This window comes from Labeo rohita, chromosome 19, assembly GCF_022985175.1.
Source record: "Labeo rohita strain BAU-BD-2019 chromosome 19, IGBB_LRoh.1.0, whole genome shotgun sequence".
Classification (NCBI taxonomy): domain Eukaryota; kingdom Metazoa; phylum Chordata; class Actinopteri; order Cypriniformes; family Cyprinidae; genus Labeo; species Labeo rohita.
Window position 1 is genome coordinate 29,730,326 of NC_066887.1, and position 16,041 is coordinate 29,746,366.

General features: G+C 35.4%; 1 protein-coding gene and 1 long non-coding RNA gene across 2 annotated transcripts in view; one reads left to right on the forward strand and one right to left on the reverse strand.

Moving 5' to 3' along the window:
• The first annotated feature begins 1,266 nt into the window (after positions 1-1,266).
• The window catches only part of LOC127182016 (uncharacterized), a 35,179-nt gene continuing 20,404 nt past the window's right edge, over positions 1,267-16,041 (forward strand). The window contains exons 1-2 of the long non-coding RNA XR_007829839.1: positions 1,267-1,351; positions 2,436-2,515. This is a non-coding gene — a long non-coding RNA (uncharacterized LOC127182016). The remainder of the gene's footprint in view (positions 1,352-2,435; positions 2,516-16,041) is intronic.
• The window catches only part of stx1b (syntaxin 1B), a 52,820-nt gene continuing 40,450 nt past the window's right edge, over positions 3,672-16,041 (reverse strand). Inside the window, exons 5-10 of the mRNA XM_051137091.1 lie at positions 15,621-15,694; positions 13,712-13,820; positions 13,442-13,515; positions 12,757-12,894; positions 11,149-11,259; positions 3,672-8,979 (exon numbers count right to left, since the gene is read on the reverse strand). Of these exons, the coding sequence (XP_050993048.1) occupies positions 8,899-8,979; positions 11,149-11,259; positions 12,757-12,894; positions 13,442-13,515; positions 13,712-13,820; positions 15,621-15,694 (587 nt within the window). The 3' untranslated portion in view covers positions 3,672-8,898. The remainder of the gene's footprint in view (positions 8,980-11,148; positions 11,260-12,756; positions 12,895-13,441; positions 13,516-13,711; positions 13,821-15,620; positions 15,695-16,041) is intronic.

Consider the following 16,041-nt stretch of genomic DNA (forward strand, 5'->3'; position numbering starts at 1 on the left):
GAGCACTGGTGCTAAGTCAATGTATTTTGAGTGAAAATGAAGTTGTATGTGCTATGATTTAAAGCACGGGAAGATTATATATTTATGTACCTATACCCTTGCAAATTTTACACAATTGGAGCATTAAAGTAAATTCTTCCCAGGTGCACAGTTGCTACTTTGGCAAGGATTGATTCCAAATATAAATGATAAAAGTTTTAATATTTTTTTCCTTCCTTGTTTATATATATAAATAAGCTATATATATATATATATATATAAACATAAATATATATTGTTTATATATATATACACACGCACACATACATATATATACACATATATATGTGACTGTATACTTTTTTTAAGCAACATTTTGATAATTCATTTCCTAACAGAACATGTTTGAATTATAACCTCAATGCTCTCGAATAATAAAAATAAATAGCTGGAAAATTAATGTAACATTCACTTCAAATTTATGTGTGAACGTTTGCCACTCATGGTTGGTGTTCTCAAAGAGTCATCTTCCACCATCTGGTTTCAATGTCATGGCGTCCTTGTTAAAGTCTGTTTATTATGAATGTTTCCATTCATGGATTTTAGGATGTTTAATGCACCTGACAGCTGGGGTAAGCAGTTTGTTTACTTTTGTTTACGACTAAAATCGTAACTGAAAATTTAAAATAAGAACACAATTAATTCCTTACCGTTACTTGTCTTGTACAGTTAAAACCAACATAGGATTTTATGATCCTGCTTTATGGTCTCTTATTTGCTTTAGGTGTCCTTCTTAAAACACTTTTGATAAATACACTATTATATAATATTTATATGCACTATAATATACTGATAAACTATAATAGTTATAGTCAGTGCTTTCCCTCATTGCATTTAGCATATTTTTTATTTGTTTTTATTTGGCGTTTTTCGCTATTTTTAGGATAGTGGAGGGTAAGGGGGGATTATAACTGGGACATATCCTAGGTCGGATTGGAACCTATGTCCTTGTGAGCAGAGAGCTCCTACATGTCCTTGAACGTGTGCACAGAAGGTTTATATAAATAGTGCAATAGAGTATGGCACTATTTTTAGCTATCAATGATTCAGTGCAAAATCAGTAGATCAAAGGTAATACAAAGACTTTAAATAAATAATAAAACAGGGCGGACAAACGTATCATAGACTTTAATAAGTAATTAATTAAATGCCACAATTCAGCAGGTGTATATGGGCATTTGTGATGAGTAATGCAGCGACAGCGACCACTACAGGCGCACCAAGGAATTGCCGCGTTTGACATCAGTGAGGAGAAAAGCGCGCCATGCCTCAGTTATCGGGCAACTGATCACATACATCGCATATCGCAAAGGTAACGGTTATAAAAATGTATATATGTTTATACAAAACTACCTTGGTCATATTAGCCAATTAGCCATTTGAAAATGTAAGCATAACATTAATCCTAAAGCAATAGCTTACTCCAGAATTAAAAATATGTCGTTATTTACTCACCCTCATGTCGCCTTAAAACATTCCTGAGGAATCTTCACTCATTTCTTTCCGTAACGACAGGTAATTGTGTTAACGTCGGTCAAACTCGCAAAATAACACCCAAGAGCAGCATAAAAGTTTCATAAAAGTACTCAGTATGATTTAACGCATTGTATCCCAAAATATTTTGTGCAAGGAACCAACTAAAACGAAGCAGTTTTACTGATTTACTGATCATTTTATCCTCAAACCGAAGCGCTCGTTCGCGTCCAGAAATGGCGCGTTGACGTCATCGACGTCAAAACGGCATTTGTCTGGCTGAGGTAAATATTACCGTTGAATATTTGCTTGAACTGTGGTTATTTCCCCACATAAATCTATATATATAACACAAGTCACACTGACATTATGAAATGAAGATATTTTTATGCAGGTAATACAGCTTATTCGCAAAAAGATGACAACTCTTCTTAAGTGTGTAATACTGAGAATATATAAAAATACAATGTGTGGATATGTGACCCTGGACCACAAAATACGTAAGTGTCAATTTTTTGAAATTTAGATTTATACGTCTTCTGAAAGCTGAATAAATAAGCTTTCCATTGATGTATGGTTTGTTAGGATTGGACAACATTTGGTCGACAACTAATCTGAGGGTGCAAAAAATCAAAATATTTGTCTTAGAATTTGTCTTTAAATTTGTCCAAGTGAAGTTCAGTAATGCATAATACTAATCAAAAATTAAGTTTTGATATATTTATGGTAGGAAATTTACAAAATATCATGGAGCATGATTTTTCCTGAATATCCTAATGATTTTGGGCACAAAATTTCATTTTGACCCGTTCAGTGTATACATTTTATGTTTATATCTTTTTGGCTATTGCTACAAATATACCCGTGCTACTTAAGACTGCTTTTGTGGTCCAGGGTCACATATAAACTCATCTGATTCTCAGGTGCTGGGCGCAGAAGTGTATATTGTGAAAGGTTGATTGGAGGTCTTGGAGTGTCCACTAGATGGTGAAAGATCCTTGAGGTAAGTTTTCATCTTCAGACATACTGTTTGTTCAGTGCCCTGAAACCAGTTACGCTGTTCAGAAGCCTATACATGTTTCATTCATTTAATTTCAAAGCAGTGCTTCAGCTACTTGAGAGCAAGAGAATGCAGTATTTGCAGCTTCTCGATTCAATTTCAGATGAGGCATTTCCGGAGAGCCATTCGGGTCCAATACATGCAATTTTATTGCCAACTTATATGTTTTGAGGCTGTGAAGTCCATGTTTTGGGTGTGTGGAGAGAAAACGCCATGCATCATTAAGGGTGTTTTTACACCTATAGAAGCTGCATGCATAATTCACATTTGGTCTGAATTGAGAGTACTGTATCACAATCTCAGCATAAAAGATTAACATACGAAGCTTGTTGCTCAAACAGCGCGCAGTGGCTGAAGTATTTTTAAACGAAAATTTACAGCCTGTTGCTTAGCAACTGGAAAACCAGCCCTTCATACCTGCCAAGTTTGGCAAGTTTTCACTGCAATGACTAAATTAATTAATTTAGAGTAATGATAAGCACTTGTTGGTCTTGCGCAGCTCCCAGGGCATCTTCTGCTGCAATCAATAACACCGTAATTGAGCAAAACCCCATTATCTTTCTAAATAACTTTATCTAGTTTGCACACAGGGGTCTGGGGTGAACGTGGCTGGCTTAATAGTTAATTGAAAGCGTGTCCAACGCTTTACAGTGGATGAAACATCTTTAGCAGTGTTTGTTTGGAATTAGCGTGCTAAATGACATTTGAGTTACCAGAAGGATGTCTTGTTTCATGAACTGATTCAGATGGGACTTGTCATTTTTGTTGTTGTAAATTGACACAACTGACAAATTACAATATGTATATAATTAAGGGAAGAAATTAAGGCGAGGATCAAACCTGATGCTGCTCCCGCAGTGAGCAGTTTCCAGAATAATTTCTTTATTGATTTAATTTAGTTTCTATGTCAGATGGAATGCCAGCAGGCAGTACTTGAAACTCCAACTGTTTATATTTCACCTAGAAAGTTGGCAAACACATCTAAATCCATAATGATGAAGCACCAGGCAGTGCGGTGTGAAAATTAGCTTGAGAAGCACTGTCAGTATATACACTAGAAGCATAGGCGAGCAAGAAGTAGGGAAGACAACTACAGCAGTTGTACACTGGACAATCGTTTTTCTTTATTTTTTGTTTCAGTTCATAATATCTGTTTGTTGGGGTTTTTCTTTTTTCATTTTTCATTTCAACTTAAAATTTTGACACACTTATAAAAGACAGCATCTGCATAGAGTTCTCATCTTAAAGATCCATGGAGAAAAGAGGGAGAGAGAGAGAGAGAGAGAGAGAGATTGTGAGAGAAGGGAGGAAGATAGCAAAGGGTTTCAGAGGAGGAGAGGGATACTGGTACGCCACACTAACCAAACAGAACAGCAAACAGTATTACAAGAGAGAAGGGGGAGAGAGGGACAGTTATGTTGTTTGTTTGTATCTTTTTCCTTTTTTTACAATACAGTACACACATACACACACAGAAAATAAAAGACAGAAGTTGCAATTCCAGTCAAAGTTGCAGAAATCGATTTAATTTCTTCCTTCCCATCCTTGGTGCCCATCTCATTGTGGTTTCGGCCCTGAATGCGCTTTCAAACTTAGTTGGGCGAGAAGACGTTCGGCGACATGTAAAAGGCGACTGGAACCACGGCTAGTGGCTGTTGTTTCCCTCAACTCCCACAATAATATTGAAGTCGGTGTTCTTCGGTGCTTTCGAATGCGTGTGTGAGAAAGCCCTTTTCTTTGTATTGCACAGATGAGTGTTTTTCTGTTTGCTTCGAGCATTATTGTTTTCCTACTGTACTTTGAAAGAAAACTTCCAAATCCCAAGAATGAGAGCAGAGCTCATCCCGCGTCACATTTAATTAGAGCTTTTGCGTTTCAGCCATGCTACAGTCTACGCACGCAAGGTTTTCTAACCGACACTGATGAAAGCGTATCACGAAATGCACAAAAATGCCACTAATTCTAAATTTGCCATTGCCAATGTGGTGGACCTCTGCAAAGAAAAGCATTCAAGGTGCCTGGAAGCTACAGATGGTGTGCATTTGACCTGTAGACCTATCGATGGTGTACATGGAGGGAAGCACTTTTTTCCCCCAGAGTTGAACCGGTAATGGCTCTCTGAGGTAACACAACGTATTGGTATTGAATGGTAAAGCATCGTTCCTTTTCTTCGTTACAGAGCACCCTTGAAAGCGTCGGATGCTGCTTTAGCGCGGCAAAGCGCCGCGACCAGGGCAAAGAACAAGAAAATCAATCAACCTCACAACTTTGACAGGAACTATTTTAGTAGTTTTATACATGGACATGCAAGTCATTTTTTCTCTCGTTGAAATATTTACAATAATTACAAGACAAAGATTCAGTTCAGATTGACAAAATCGCGAGCATTCAATAGTACTACTAATATAACACAACTTCTCGGGATTCTTTAAATCATCGTAGTTATATAATTCATCACATTTGATAATGGTATAATTCAATTATGTCATCCTTATCCAGTCATCTTCCCGTTCTAATTAGAATAGTGTTTTCATCACATCATTACAGGCCGTTCTCTGTAATTGATGATCATTTTGCTGAAATCACAGTTTGAGCACCATCTCCACAAACCGTTTCCTCGTTCTAAATCTAACACTGAAACAAGAATACTGGTATAAAGTTTAATGGGAATATACATCAAAGGAATGACACAAAAGGGGATGAAATTAAGGAGGATCATGGCTGGGGCTGCTGAGAAAAATCACGATCGCAGGTCTTGGAACCGAGAAGTCGTGTCGGTTAACGTAAAAGTCTTTGAGAGCTACTAAAGCAAGCGGTACAATCCACAAAGCAGTCTCATGTGGATTGGGCGTAAGGGTTTTTTATTCACCTGCAGTGATGAGCCACTCAACAACCCCAACCAAAAAGACTATTATGCAGTTAAGCTCTAAAAGGTACATTGTTTTTTATTTTTTTTTCTTTAATATATAGTAGTTTGTAATTTTCACTCATTTACAAAATGCCTTCTCAATGTGCTGTGTTATGCCAGTGCTGTCTGGTCATATCAGTGTCTGTGTGACGAACATCCAAAAACAGTGTTGAAAATCGAAAATAAGACAACTGAGAAAACTTTCATCCAGATCTGTGCCCATGTTAGTATACAGTTTTTTTTTTTTTATTTCATTTTCTTTTAACCAGAGCTGATCTAATGTCTACGTCTAATGTATTGCCAGCACAGAGGAAGCAATGCAAGTGAGTTGAACAAGGGGGAAAATGCCAACACAAACAGCATCATCGAAGGGGCGAAAAGAAATAAAAAAACATACAGTACACACAACATTTGAACATCGTTGGGGGGATATCTGTTTTGTACGTAGCTGTTTTCGGAGAAAGTGCTTTAAAACGAACAAGCTTGTGTAGTATACATCATACATATTGTTCAGAATGAATAGAAATAAACAAACCTATATATCGAGAACTGAATTGAAAACAGTGTCAATGTATACGCAAGAGAGTTCACAAGATTTACGGGCAGGGAGGACTACACAATACAGTCGACTGTAACATTGTGCTCTGTACTCGCATAACGCTTTGGCTTTTTAGTCTTATTACTTTTCTTAACATTTGAATGAAGTCGGCACAGAACTGGAGCGCTAGAGCTGCATACCATAGACCTGCAGACCAGAGAAGCCCCTTGCGCCCGAGGGCTCCGACAGCAGACGAGCACGCACACGCGCACACACAACCACACACACACAAATGCTCATGCTCACATATACAGCAACGTGTACGTAAAAAAGGAAAAAATGCCGAAGGGACAGGGCACGCATACATGGCCTTTTGAGTTGCACAATTCGACACCGCAGCACACGACTCACAATAAAGAATAGTCTTACGAAAGAATTCACATATCATCACCAGTTAAGCACAACAATCAAGTTCGGGAAAACATCGGGGGGAATAGGGAAAATGAACAAGATGCGCAAAAATGATTCGTACCCGGAGTGTTTCCAGAGGGTGAGGAGGGGGGAAAAACATCGTCGTTTTACAATATGGACGCGGTTTCGGAACAAAATACCCGACAACAAACAGATTTTTGTATTCATGTGCACATCCACAGGGAACACATTCATGGGGACCACGGTAAAACTCCAGCATCGTCAGGGTCATGATGAAATAGGCAGCAGAACTATTAAATGAAGTCAATCCCCCCCCCATCCAACCCTTAGAGAGTCATAATAAATAATCACAAAGAAAAACAAACATAGTAACAAAACGTAAAACGGTACAACCCAAAAAATGTGGCGGCATAAGACATTGTTTTCTTTGATTGTAAAGTGCACACATGATCGAGAGCCATGCAAACTAACAAAGCGAAAGTTGCATGCGTTAACAAATAAGGGCCTTCCAGCTATATCGTCTACTAAAAAACAACACCGACATACATATTTACCTCATTTTACCATACATGTAAGTGATTCGACACTAAATACACAGAAGTTTCAAAGAAAACATGCTGGACGTTACTGGAATGATTAAAGCAAAATAGTCCCGGCCCTCTGCCTCAGGCTTCGTAAAAAGTGTATACAGTATTTATCCCCAAAATCGTTCCTGTTCCCTACTACTTTGCTTTGGGTAGGTAAACGGTTGGCGGGACGGGGTGGGGGGGCTCCTGTTATATATTCTATGATAAGCAGTACATGGAAAATGAAGTCCGTTTTGAGAAAAGGAGTGCACTTTCAGAGTTGCTAGTACATGTCATGAACGTCATGAGCATGAGGGTAAGGGCGTCTTAAGAGTGCGACGAATCCGAATCAAGTCAGGAGGGATTCCTCATCAAAAGAAAAAACAGAGCTAAAGTTTGGTTTTTTTTATTTTAGCCCTTGAATTTAAAACAAGCTGGCACGCAAAGAAAAGGATGCATCAGCTGATTCCCGTTTCCGAGAAAAGTAAATCGAAGCGCCTTATTCTAAGCTAGAGTTATCTCAAGATGCTGTCTTTCTGGGCATTCAGAGTTAAATTTGAGCTAAGTTTGTGTAAATGTCTTCATATATAGTCACTGCATATTAAGTATCCTGACCAGCCGTACAGGTTTCTTCAATTGAACTGAAGAATGCATCGTCAGATAGCTCATCGATGTCTCCGCCGCTACTACTCCCGTTGTTTTAGATATGTAGAATTTAATAATAAGGATCTAAGAGTGTCTATCACGTCCCCGTAGTTAATTTTATTAGTCTCTTCGTTAACTAGCACCAAGGTGAAACGTCAGGCAAACTCCCAAATCGATCCTTCAAAACCGGTCCTGTTCAAGCCCATCCTTTGTATTTTGTAAAATATATATGCAAGTAATGAAACAAGGCAAATAAAAAAGCGCAAAACGAACGTAAAATACCGTTCAGGAAAGTTCATTTTTAGCAGACCTAACCACCCTCCGAAAGATAATGTATTTAGGCTAGGTTGCTTCAAGTATTGACATTTCTCAAAGTCTTCGACGTAGACAAATACATTTTGTCTCGTTCAGAATCGTGAATTAATTCATAAAAGCAGGGGCGAATCACTATCAAAACTGCATAGTTCAACAGTTTGCGCAATGCCACCCTATCGATCCCAGTAAACAGCAAATGAAGTCAAAAGAAAATCATCTTCATGTACAAACTTGGTGATATCGCTTCCTCTCACATTTCGAAACGTGTGCTTCTTAGTTCTTTTATTCTTCGTTTGTTTGCGGTTGCCCACGGTAAATGTATTACGACAGAAATTCGGCTATGAGGTTGACGGTGCTTTAAAAGGACAGCACTCTATCGGTAATGAGCTAATAATGTAATAATGAGAGATTTCTTCTGAATGCAAGCAACCACTCGGAACATTAGGCCATTGAAATCGGACTAGTACTACTATCTATAACATCTATGCAGTCGGTTGGTTAGTATTCGTAGTATGCTAGTATGGTTTGCCAAACACCATGTTCTGCCGGAACGTAAAACAATTTAGCAGTTGCTGGCACTGTCCTGGAGGCCCCCCCAAAAATGAAAGCAACGCTAAAAAAATAAAATAAAAACAAAAATTGATTTTTATTCCTTTACAGGTAGTAACCCATGTGCTGCTTTATGTTCAATACATTTACATGTACAGTTCGTAAATATTATGTTGTATTTGAACCCATTTTTGTATATATTTAAATCAGCTAGTACGTAACATCTCCTTTATTTATTTATTTTTTTGATTGTTTGATTTTTGAATATTCGATTTGTACCCTACCCAACCCCCATTTTATGACAGTTTCCTTATCTCGTGTTTAAGTGGATAAAACACTCAGCTTTCCAAGTGTTTGTCTCGCTTCGTGTCGTTTAGAAGCCCAGGGTTCCTCCGATACTGGACGCCAAAACCACTCCCAAAATTACACAGCAGATGATGATCATGATCTTCTTCTGCAGAGAGAAAGAAAAAAAAGATGTGTAAACAAATGAAACCACAATTGTTCATTTGGCTCATCTAGCTCTAATCTAAGTTGCATCACCTCATCTTAAGCACACTTTAAATCATTAAATGCAGCCATTAACAATTAAACCATTACCAAAGTAAATCATTAAATTAATTAAAAGTTAATTAAATTATTGATGAAAGGACCCACTTGGAGACGTCGCCCCTTTGAATACTAAATGCGTTCAAACATTGACTACATTCGAGAAGGTGGTGATTAGATATTGCGTAACTTTAAAGGGTAAATACAGTACTAACATCAAACTAAAATCGGGAATCTCCAATGGAAGTGGCGTGTGTACTGAATGTGATGAAGTCATGGAGGGAAGCTGCAAATATTATTTTGTGCCAAGAGACTTATGCCAAACAGAATTAACTAAATGGAATTGCTTGGCTGGACATGCAGATAGAAAACTGAAGCAAGAAAATGACTACTTTGCAGATTTTTGTGATGACCATCTGACTGACATGTAAAGGGACCGAGCATATTTGTTTAATTTTTATGGGCCTATTTGAGGTGAATAAATGTAAAATATGTTATACCAACACAGAAATTGCTGGAGAAATCACAAAACATACAGACAATTAACACTTCTCTTGACATATGCTTATAACTTTGCTGACAAATTGAATATTACCATACTGTAATCAGTCAAAACAGTTCTCCTAAATGCAGCCAGCTACTCTGGCTTGTCAAAAATATTCATTTTAATAATTATTGGCATTTATTGGCAATCAAATTTGCCCTGCAGTTTCTGGCTAGTGACTTGTGACCCCTTGTATTGCGAGTTAATTACCTGCAAATATTTGCAGATCTATCAATTACCTATGGAAGCTCTGAGTTTGTATCACAATTTTTATTTTTTTTTTTCCTCACTTTCCTCACTGAATTGCAAGATTTGACCCGGAATTCTGAGAAAAACTTAGAATTGCAATATTTGAACTCAGAATTCTGAGAAAAAAAGAATTGCGAGATTTAAACTCAGAGTTCTGAGAACAAGTCAGAATTGTGAGATTTAAATTCAGAATTCCGAGGGGAAAAAAAGTCAGAATTGCAAGATTTCAATTTAGAATTCTAAAAACAAATCAAAATTGTGAGATTTAAACAGAATTCTGAGAAAAATGTCAGAAATGCAAGATTTAAATTTAGAATTCTGAGGAAAAAAACTTCAGAATTGTGAGATTTAACCTCAGAATTCTGAGAAATTAAGTCAGAATTGCGAGATTTAAACTTATAATTCTAAGAAACAAAGTCAGAATTGCAAGAGATAAGCTCAGAATTTTGCGAAAAAAAATCTGAATTGCAAGATTTAAACTCAAGAATTCTGAGAAAAGGTTTGAATTTTAAGGGATAAGCTCAGAATTCTGAGAGAAAAAAACACAGAATTGCCAGATTTAAAAGAAAAAAAAAGTCAGAATTGCAAGATGTAAACTCGGAATTGCGAAAAGGAAAATCAGCATTCTGAGTTTTTAATCTCTCAAATTCTTTTTTTTTTTCTCATAACTGGGAAAAAACTAAGTCCAAATTGTGAGATATAAACTCAACTATGAAAACAGTAAGAATTTTGAAAGAAGTCGCAATTACCTGTTTTTATTTCATGGGGCTTCCATAATTAACAATTCTAATCTGGTAACACTTTACTATAAGGTTTTATTTGTGATAACATTAGTTATTAAATCTATGAAAAAATGAACTACATTTTATGTTTCACCAGCAGTTCACTTTTAGCAAATAATTATGGTTGCGGTAAAAGGGTAACCACCCCATTTCTGCAGTTTGACTCATCAGAAAGCTCAGAAGTAGGTGGCATAACACCAAGAGTCTGCAGTCTTTTGACCACCACTGCAATGGCCGTTAGCCAGCAAAACTGCAGCAAAAAATCTAGGAGCAGATGGCATCTGTTGAAGAACCGATGAATGCCAAAGGAGCAATATAGTTTTGTCTGTGGATGGTTTAAATGGTTTAGGAAGAAATTTAAAATGCTCTTCTATTACTCGCTTTTTGTATACGACAGCTTAGGACTACATTGTCTAGAAAGGTGCTGAGAGCATGAGTCATTGTACACAAAGGGCATAATACAGAAAGACGTCAGGCGTAACAGCTGACGGTGTTTTACCTTGCGTGCCTGACTCTGGTATTTGACAGCCTTCTTGGTGTCAGAAACTGCTCTCTCTACATAGTCCACAGAGTGTTCCACGTTGTACTCAATTCTGTCAATCATCTCTCCCTGTGAATGACAAAAAAAGACACTTCAAACAAACGTCTTCTTCACAGTATCCAAGTACGCACACGTTTACGATCACTGTATGCAATGCACAAATCACAGAAGAGTTTTCTGCTGCATACACTTCTCGCAAGTTAAAATCCTTTCAATTCTTTGTGCTTTGTACAGCCTGATTTCAAACCCCACAAGCAGTGATGATCCAGTGTCCTTAACCCCAAATTAATCCATTGGGACTGTGACTGTGTAAATAATTTCACCTGTCCTTGGTTGTGGAGGAAGAAATAAATTGCAATCTGTGAATTACATTTGAAAGTCAGCATCACTTTGGAGAGCAGTGCACTTCAAGGACATGTCTAGTTCTTGTCTAGCCTGTGTTCACGAACAGAATCAAAATATGACGTATCAGTGTTTTTTTTTTTTTTCTGATAGATGAGGCCTTATGAACAGAGGAAATGAGCTAATTTTGAATATAAATATTCTTAAAAAATATATTAAATAAAAATAAATACATTCATTTATCCAAAAATACATGTATGGGTCAAAATTACTGATGTTTCTTTTATGCCAAAAATCATTAGGATGTTAAGTAAAGATCATGCTCCATGAAGATATTTTGTACATTTATCAAAACTTAATTTTTGATTTGTAATATGCATTGCTAAGAACTTCATTTGAACAACTTTAAAAGCGATTTTCTCAATATTTAGATTTTTTTGCACCCTCAGATGACAGATTTTCAAATAGTTGTATCTCAGACAAATATCGCCCTATCCTAACAAACCATATATCAATAGAAAGCTTATTTATAGATGATGTATAAATCTCAAAATTTACCCTTATGACTGGTGCTGTGGTTCAGGGTCACATATAAAATAAATATAAAAATTAGATTACACTTAAGCAAAAAAAAAAAAAAAAGAGTTTAATTTGATTTATTAAAACTGAAATAAAAATTAGTGATAAGAAAAATAAAAATGACAAAAAAAAAAACACAAAAAAAAAAAAAAAGAAAATGTTTCTGGTAACTGAAATAAAGCTGATATACAAAAATGAATATAAAAATTATATGAAACTTCATAACAATTAAACAAATCCAAATATTTCATTGGCAACATTTGAAATAATTCTAACAAACTTCTAATTTTAAGTATTGAAACTAAAATAAAAATGGAAGGTATGGAAAAATGAATAAATAAAATTATTTAATAAAAATGAGAAAATGACTAAAATGTAAAGAAAATTAAAATGAAAGCTGAAAATATAAAATTTTGAAATACTAATAAATACTATAGTGTGATAAACAACACTAAAACATTGTACACAGTGACACGTCGGTCAGTAAGTAATGACCAAATTTTAATTTTGGTTGGACTATTTCTTTAAGTAAAATCTTCTGGTTTCAACCATGATAATGTGAATATAATAGGGTGAAATTCTCAGACTGACTGTCATTTGCTCCTATGATGTAATTTTCGAATGTGTAATTTTTCTGCATTGTACCTGACTCTCCACCAGCATGGCCATGTCCACAAACATGTCGTGCAGCTCACGGATGCTGTTCTCCAACTTGATGATCTCAGTGTGTCGGGTCTCAATCTCATTTAGTGCCTGCTTGGTCATCTGGGAGTCCATTTTGATCTGTTACATGGAGAATACGAAAAGGTCAGGAGGTCAACAGCAGGTTACTATTATTAGATATACATTTGGACAGATAAAGGTGCAAAGGTGGTACAGAAGTGGCATTTAGGTGCCTTTACACCGTTTAATGCAGCTTAGTGGAGGCACAAATGCATTTACACAGCAAAGCAGGCAGAGAGCAGCCTGTGTAAAGATGCTTAAAGACTATTTTTATCATTTGATGTAGATGTCTGCACTTATAAAAAGTGGGTTTTTGGAGTGATTCCATAGAAGAACCATTTTTAGCTCCCAAAAAAGAACCTTTCAGTCAACAGTTCTTTTTCCAAGTGTGAAGAACATTTTAATGATCTAAAGAACCTTTTTAAACTAAAATAATCTTTTGTGGAATGAAAATATTCCACAGATGTTGAAGGTTCCAAAATGGAACCATAAAAAAACAAAAAATAATCTTTATTTTTAATAGCGTCTGAAGTCCTCCAGACCATAGTAGCTGTAGAACTCACCATTTTTTTTCTTCCATGCAAACTAAAGTCATAGTAAAACTTACATCATCAGTAAAGATAGCAAGCTTCCCGCTCTCCAACATGTCTTCCAGCTCCTCGTTGGTAGTTGTTCTGCCAGCTGAGTAAAGATATTAGAAGAACATGATATCAGTATGTGGCGTACCGGGTCATTTTCTTAAGTATTGCATGCACAGCCACTTGAGTTGTGCATTTAAGAACTAAATACATGTTCCAGTAATGTGGAGGCTGTTTTTCAGCTTGTGTTTTTGTGCGTGGGTTGTATGTGCGTCTTGGTACGTGCTCGCAGAACTCACTAATTTCCAGTTGTCTCTGAATACGGTCCTTGCAGCGGTCCCTGTATTTGGACTGCGTGGTGTTGTACTCCGTCATCACCTCCACAAACTTGCGTGACAGCGTGGAATGCTGTGGGATAAAGGTAGACGTGTGGAGGCGTCAGGGATGTGGAAATCTAACTGCACATCGCGATATGAATGCGCTCGCTGGCGGTAGGCGGCTCAGGATGTGTCGTGGGCCAAGTGTGATCGTTGTGAAATCGGGCCTTGCTTTTGCTGCAATTTAAGCCAGAGATGACCACGCTTGTGCTGTTTCTGGACAGCAGATGGCGCTGAGGAGGGTGTTTGACAGAGCTGCTCAGTGGGAGGGCAGAGGTCACAGGAAGTATGCCTGTCTCTGAACACCCTGAAGGTCAGATTTGCTGCTATTTTGCTGAATATTGCTTCCATTTTAGAGAAGCTAGTTTAAATAGTAACATAAGGGCTTTTCAAATAAATATTATATAATATTTATATTCATATAGCATTCCCATATGAAAGACAATGCATGTATTAAATTTATTTAAAAAATGTATTTATTTATAATTTTAAATACTATTTTATATTATTTTGATTGATTAAATAATATTAAACATTCTGTTTATGTAATATTTATACATTCTTTTTGTGTAATGTTTTGTCTCTCTCTCTCTCTCTCTCTCTATATATATATATATATATATAAACATAAAAGTATATATATATATATATATATATATATATGCACACATCCACACATCCACACACTTAATATATTATGTAAATAATAAAAATGGGTTATATATTAGTATGTTTTATTATTTATTTTTTTATGGTGAGAATGTACATTTTTGGATTTAACTTGCTGAACATAAAACAAAAAGAGATTATTATTATTATTATTATTACTTTTTATTTATTTTTAACTTTTTTTTTAACAATTTATTATTAAAATGTGTATATACTAGAATAAGTCACATAAGAATTATATAATAAAAATAAATATAATATAATATAATATTATATAATATATAAAATATATAAGAAATAAAAATAATTTTAAAATAATAATACATTTATAAAAATATATATATATAATGTATAAAAATATAAATATAATGTGTAATGTTATGCAAAATGCTTTACTAAGGCAAGATGCTGTAACTTCATTTTTTTTTTTGTATATTTTAACTTGATGGACACAAAACACAAAATGGGTTTATTATTATTATTATTATTTTTATTACTTTTTATTTATTTTTTATTTGACAATTTATTATTAAAATGTATATACATTAGAGTAAGTCACAGAAGAATTTTAAATATATAATAAATTAAAATTATTTAAAAATAATACATTTATAAAAAACTTATAAATGTGTGTGTATATAATGTATAATATTATGTAAATAAAAATTTAAAGGTTATATATTTGTCTGTTTTTTTTTTTTTTTTAACATTTTTAGTGATTTTTTTTTTTTTTTAAAGTCCAATTAATGAAATGCTTTACTAATGGAAGATGCTTAATTATTTAACACAAAAAACGAACTAAGATTACTATTATAATCATATTATCATAACATACGAATGATAAGTTTTAAAAAAAGAAACCTTTCGAAAATGTTAAACCGTAAAACTAATATTATAAAACTCGTCATTAATTTTCATTAATAATATATTTAATACAGTGCAAAAACTGTAATGTTGCTTGTCAAAGAAAATCTAAATTGACATGAATAAATCAATTCTTCCTTGTCAGGTTCCTTGTTTGCCATATGTTGTGGTCTTTTCACATTTATTTAGTTTGACTGAATAAACAGTGATTATCGTTAGGAGAATAACATCATAAATAATGTTCTGACTAGTAGCTACATTTGGACTGTTACACTGGTGTTTTTAATAACTGTCATACCTGTGTCTTGCGGATCCGCAAATCTGCAGATGATCTGTTCAACCCCTCCTCTTGCTCGATACTTTGTTCGATTGCTGCAGAATAGAGAAATCAACTCAATGTAAAGAACTGTTCTTGTAAAATGTGCTAAAGCCATAGGCTCTTCAATGCACCCTATAGATTGACATTTCAAACAGCAGCTGTCTTGCCCCGGTTACCTGGCTACAACAGTTACTGAGGTGGCACAGCAACTACAACACGATCAAATCCACCCATGACACTAAAGTAATTGGCAGACCGAGCTGTTACAATAAAAGTGCATACACACTAGGTGTCAGACAAAGTGGTCCCAGAGTAATAACAAGTCCCTTAATCTCAGAAGAACAATAGATCTCACTGTCCACTTCAGCAGACAATGGGATTCACACTCCATTCAGTTCTA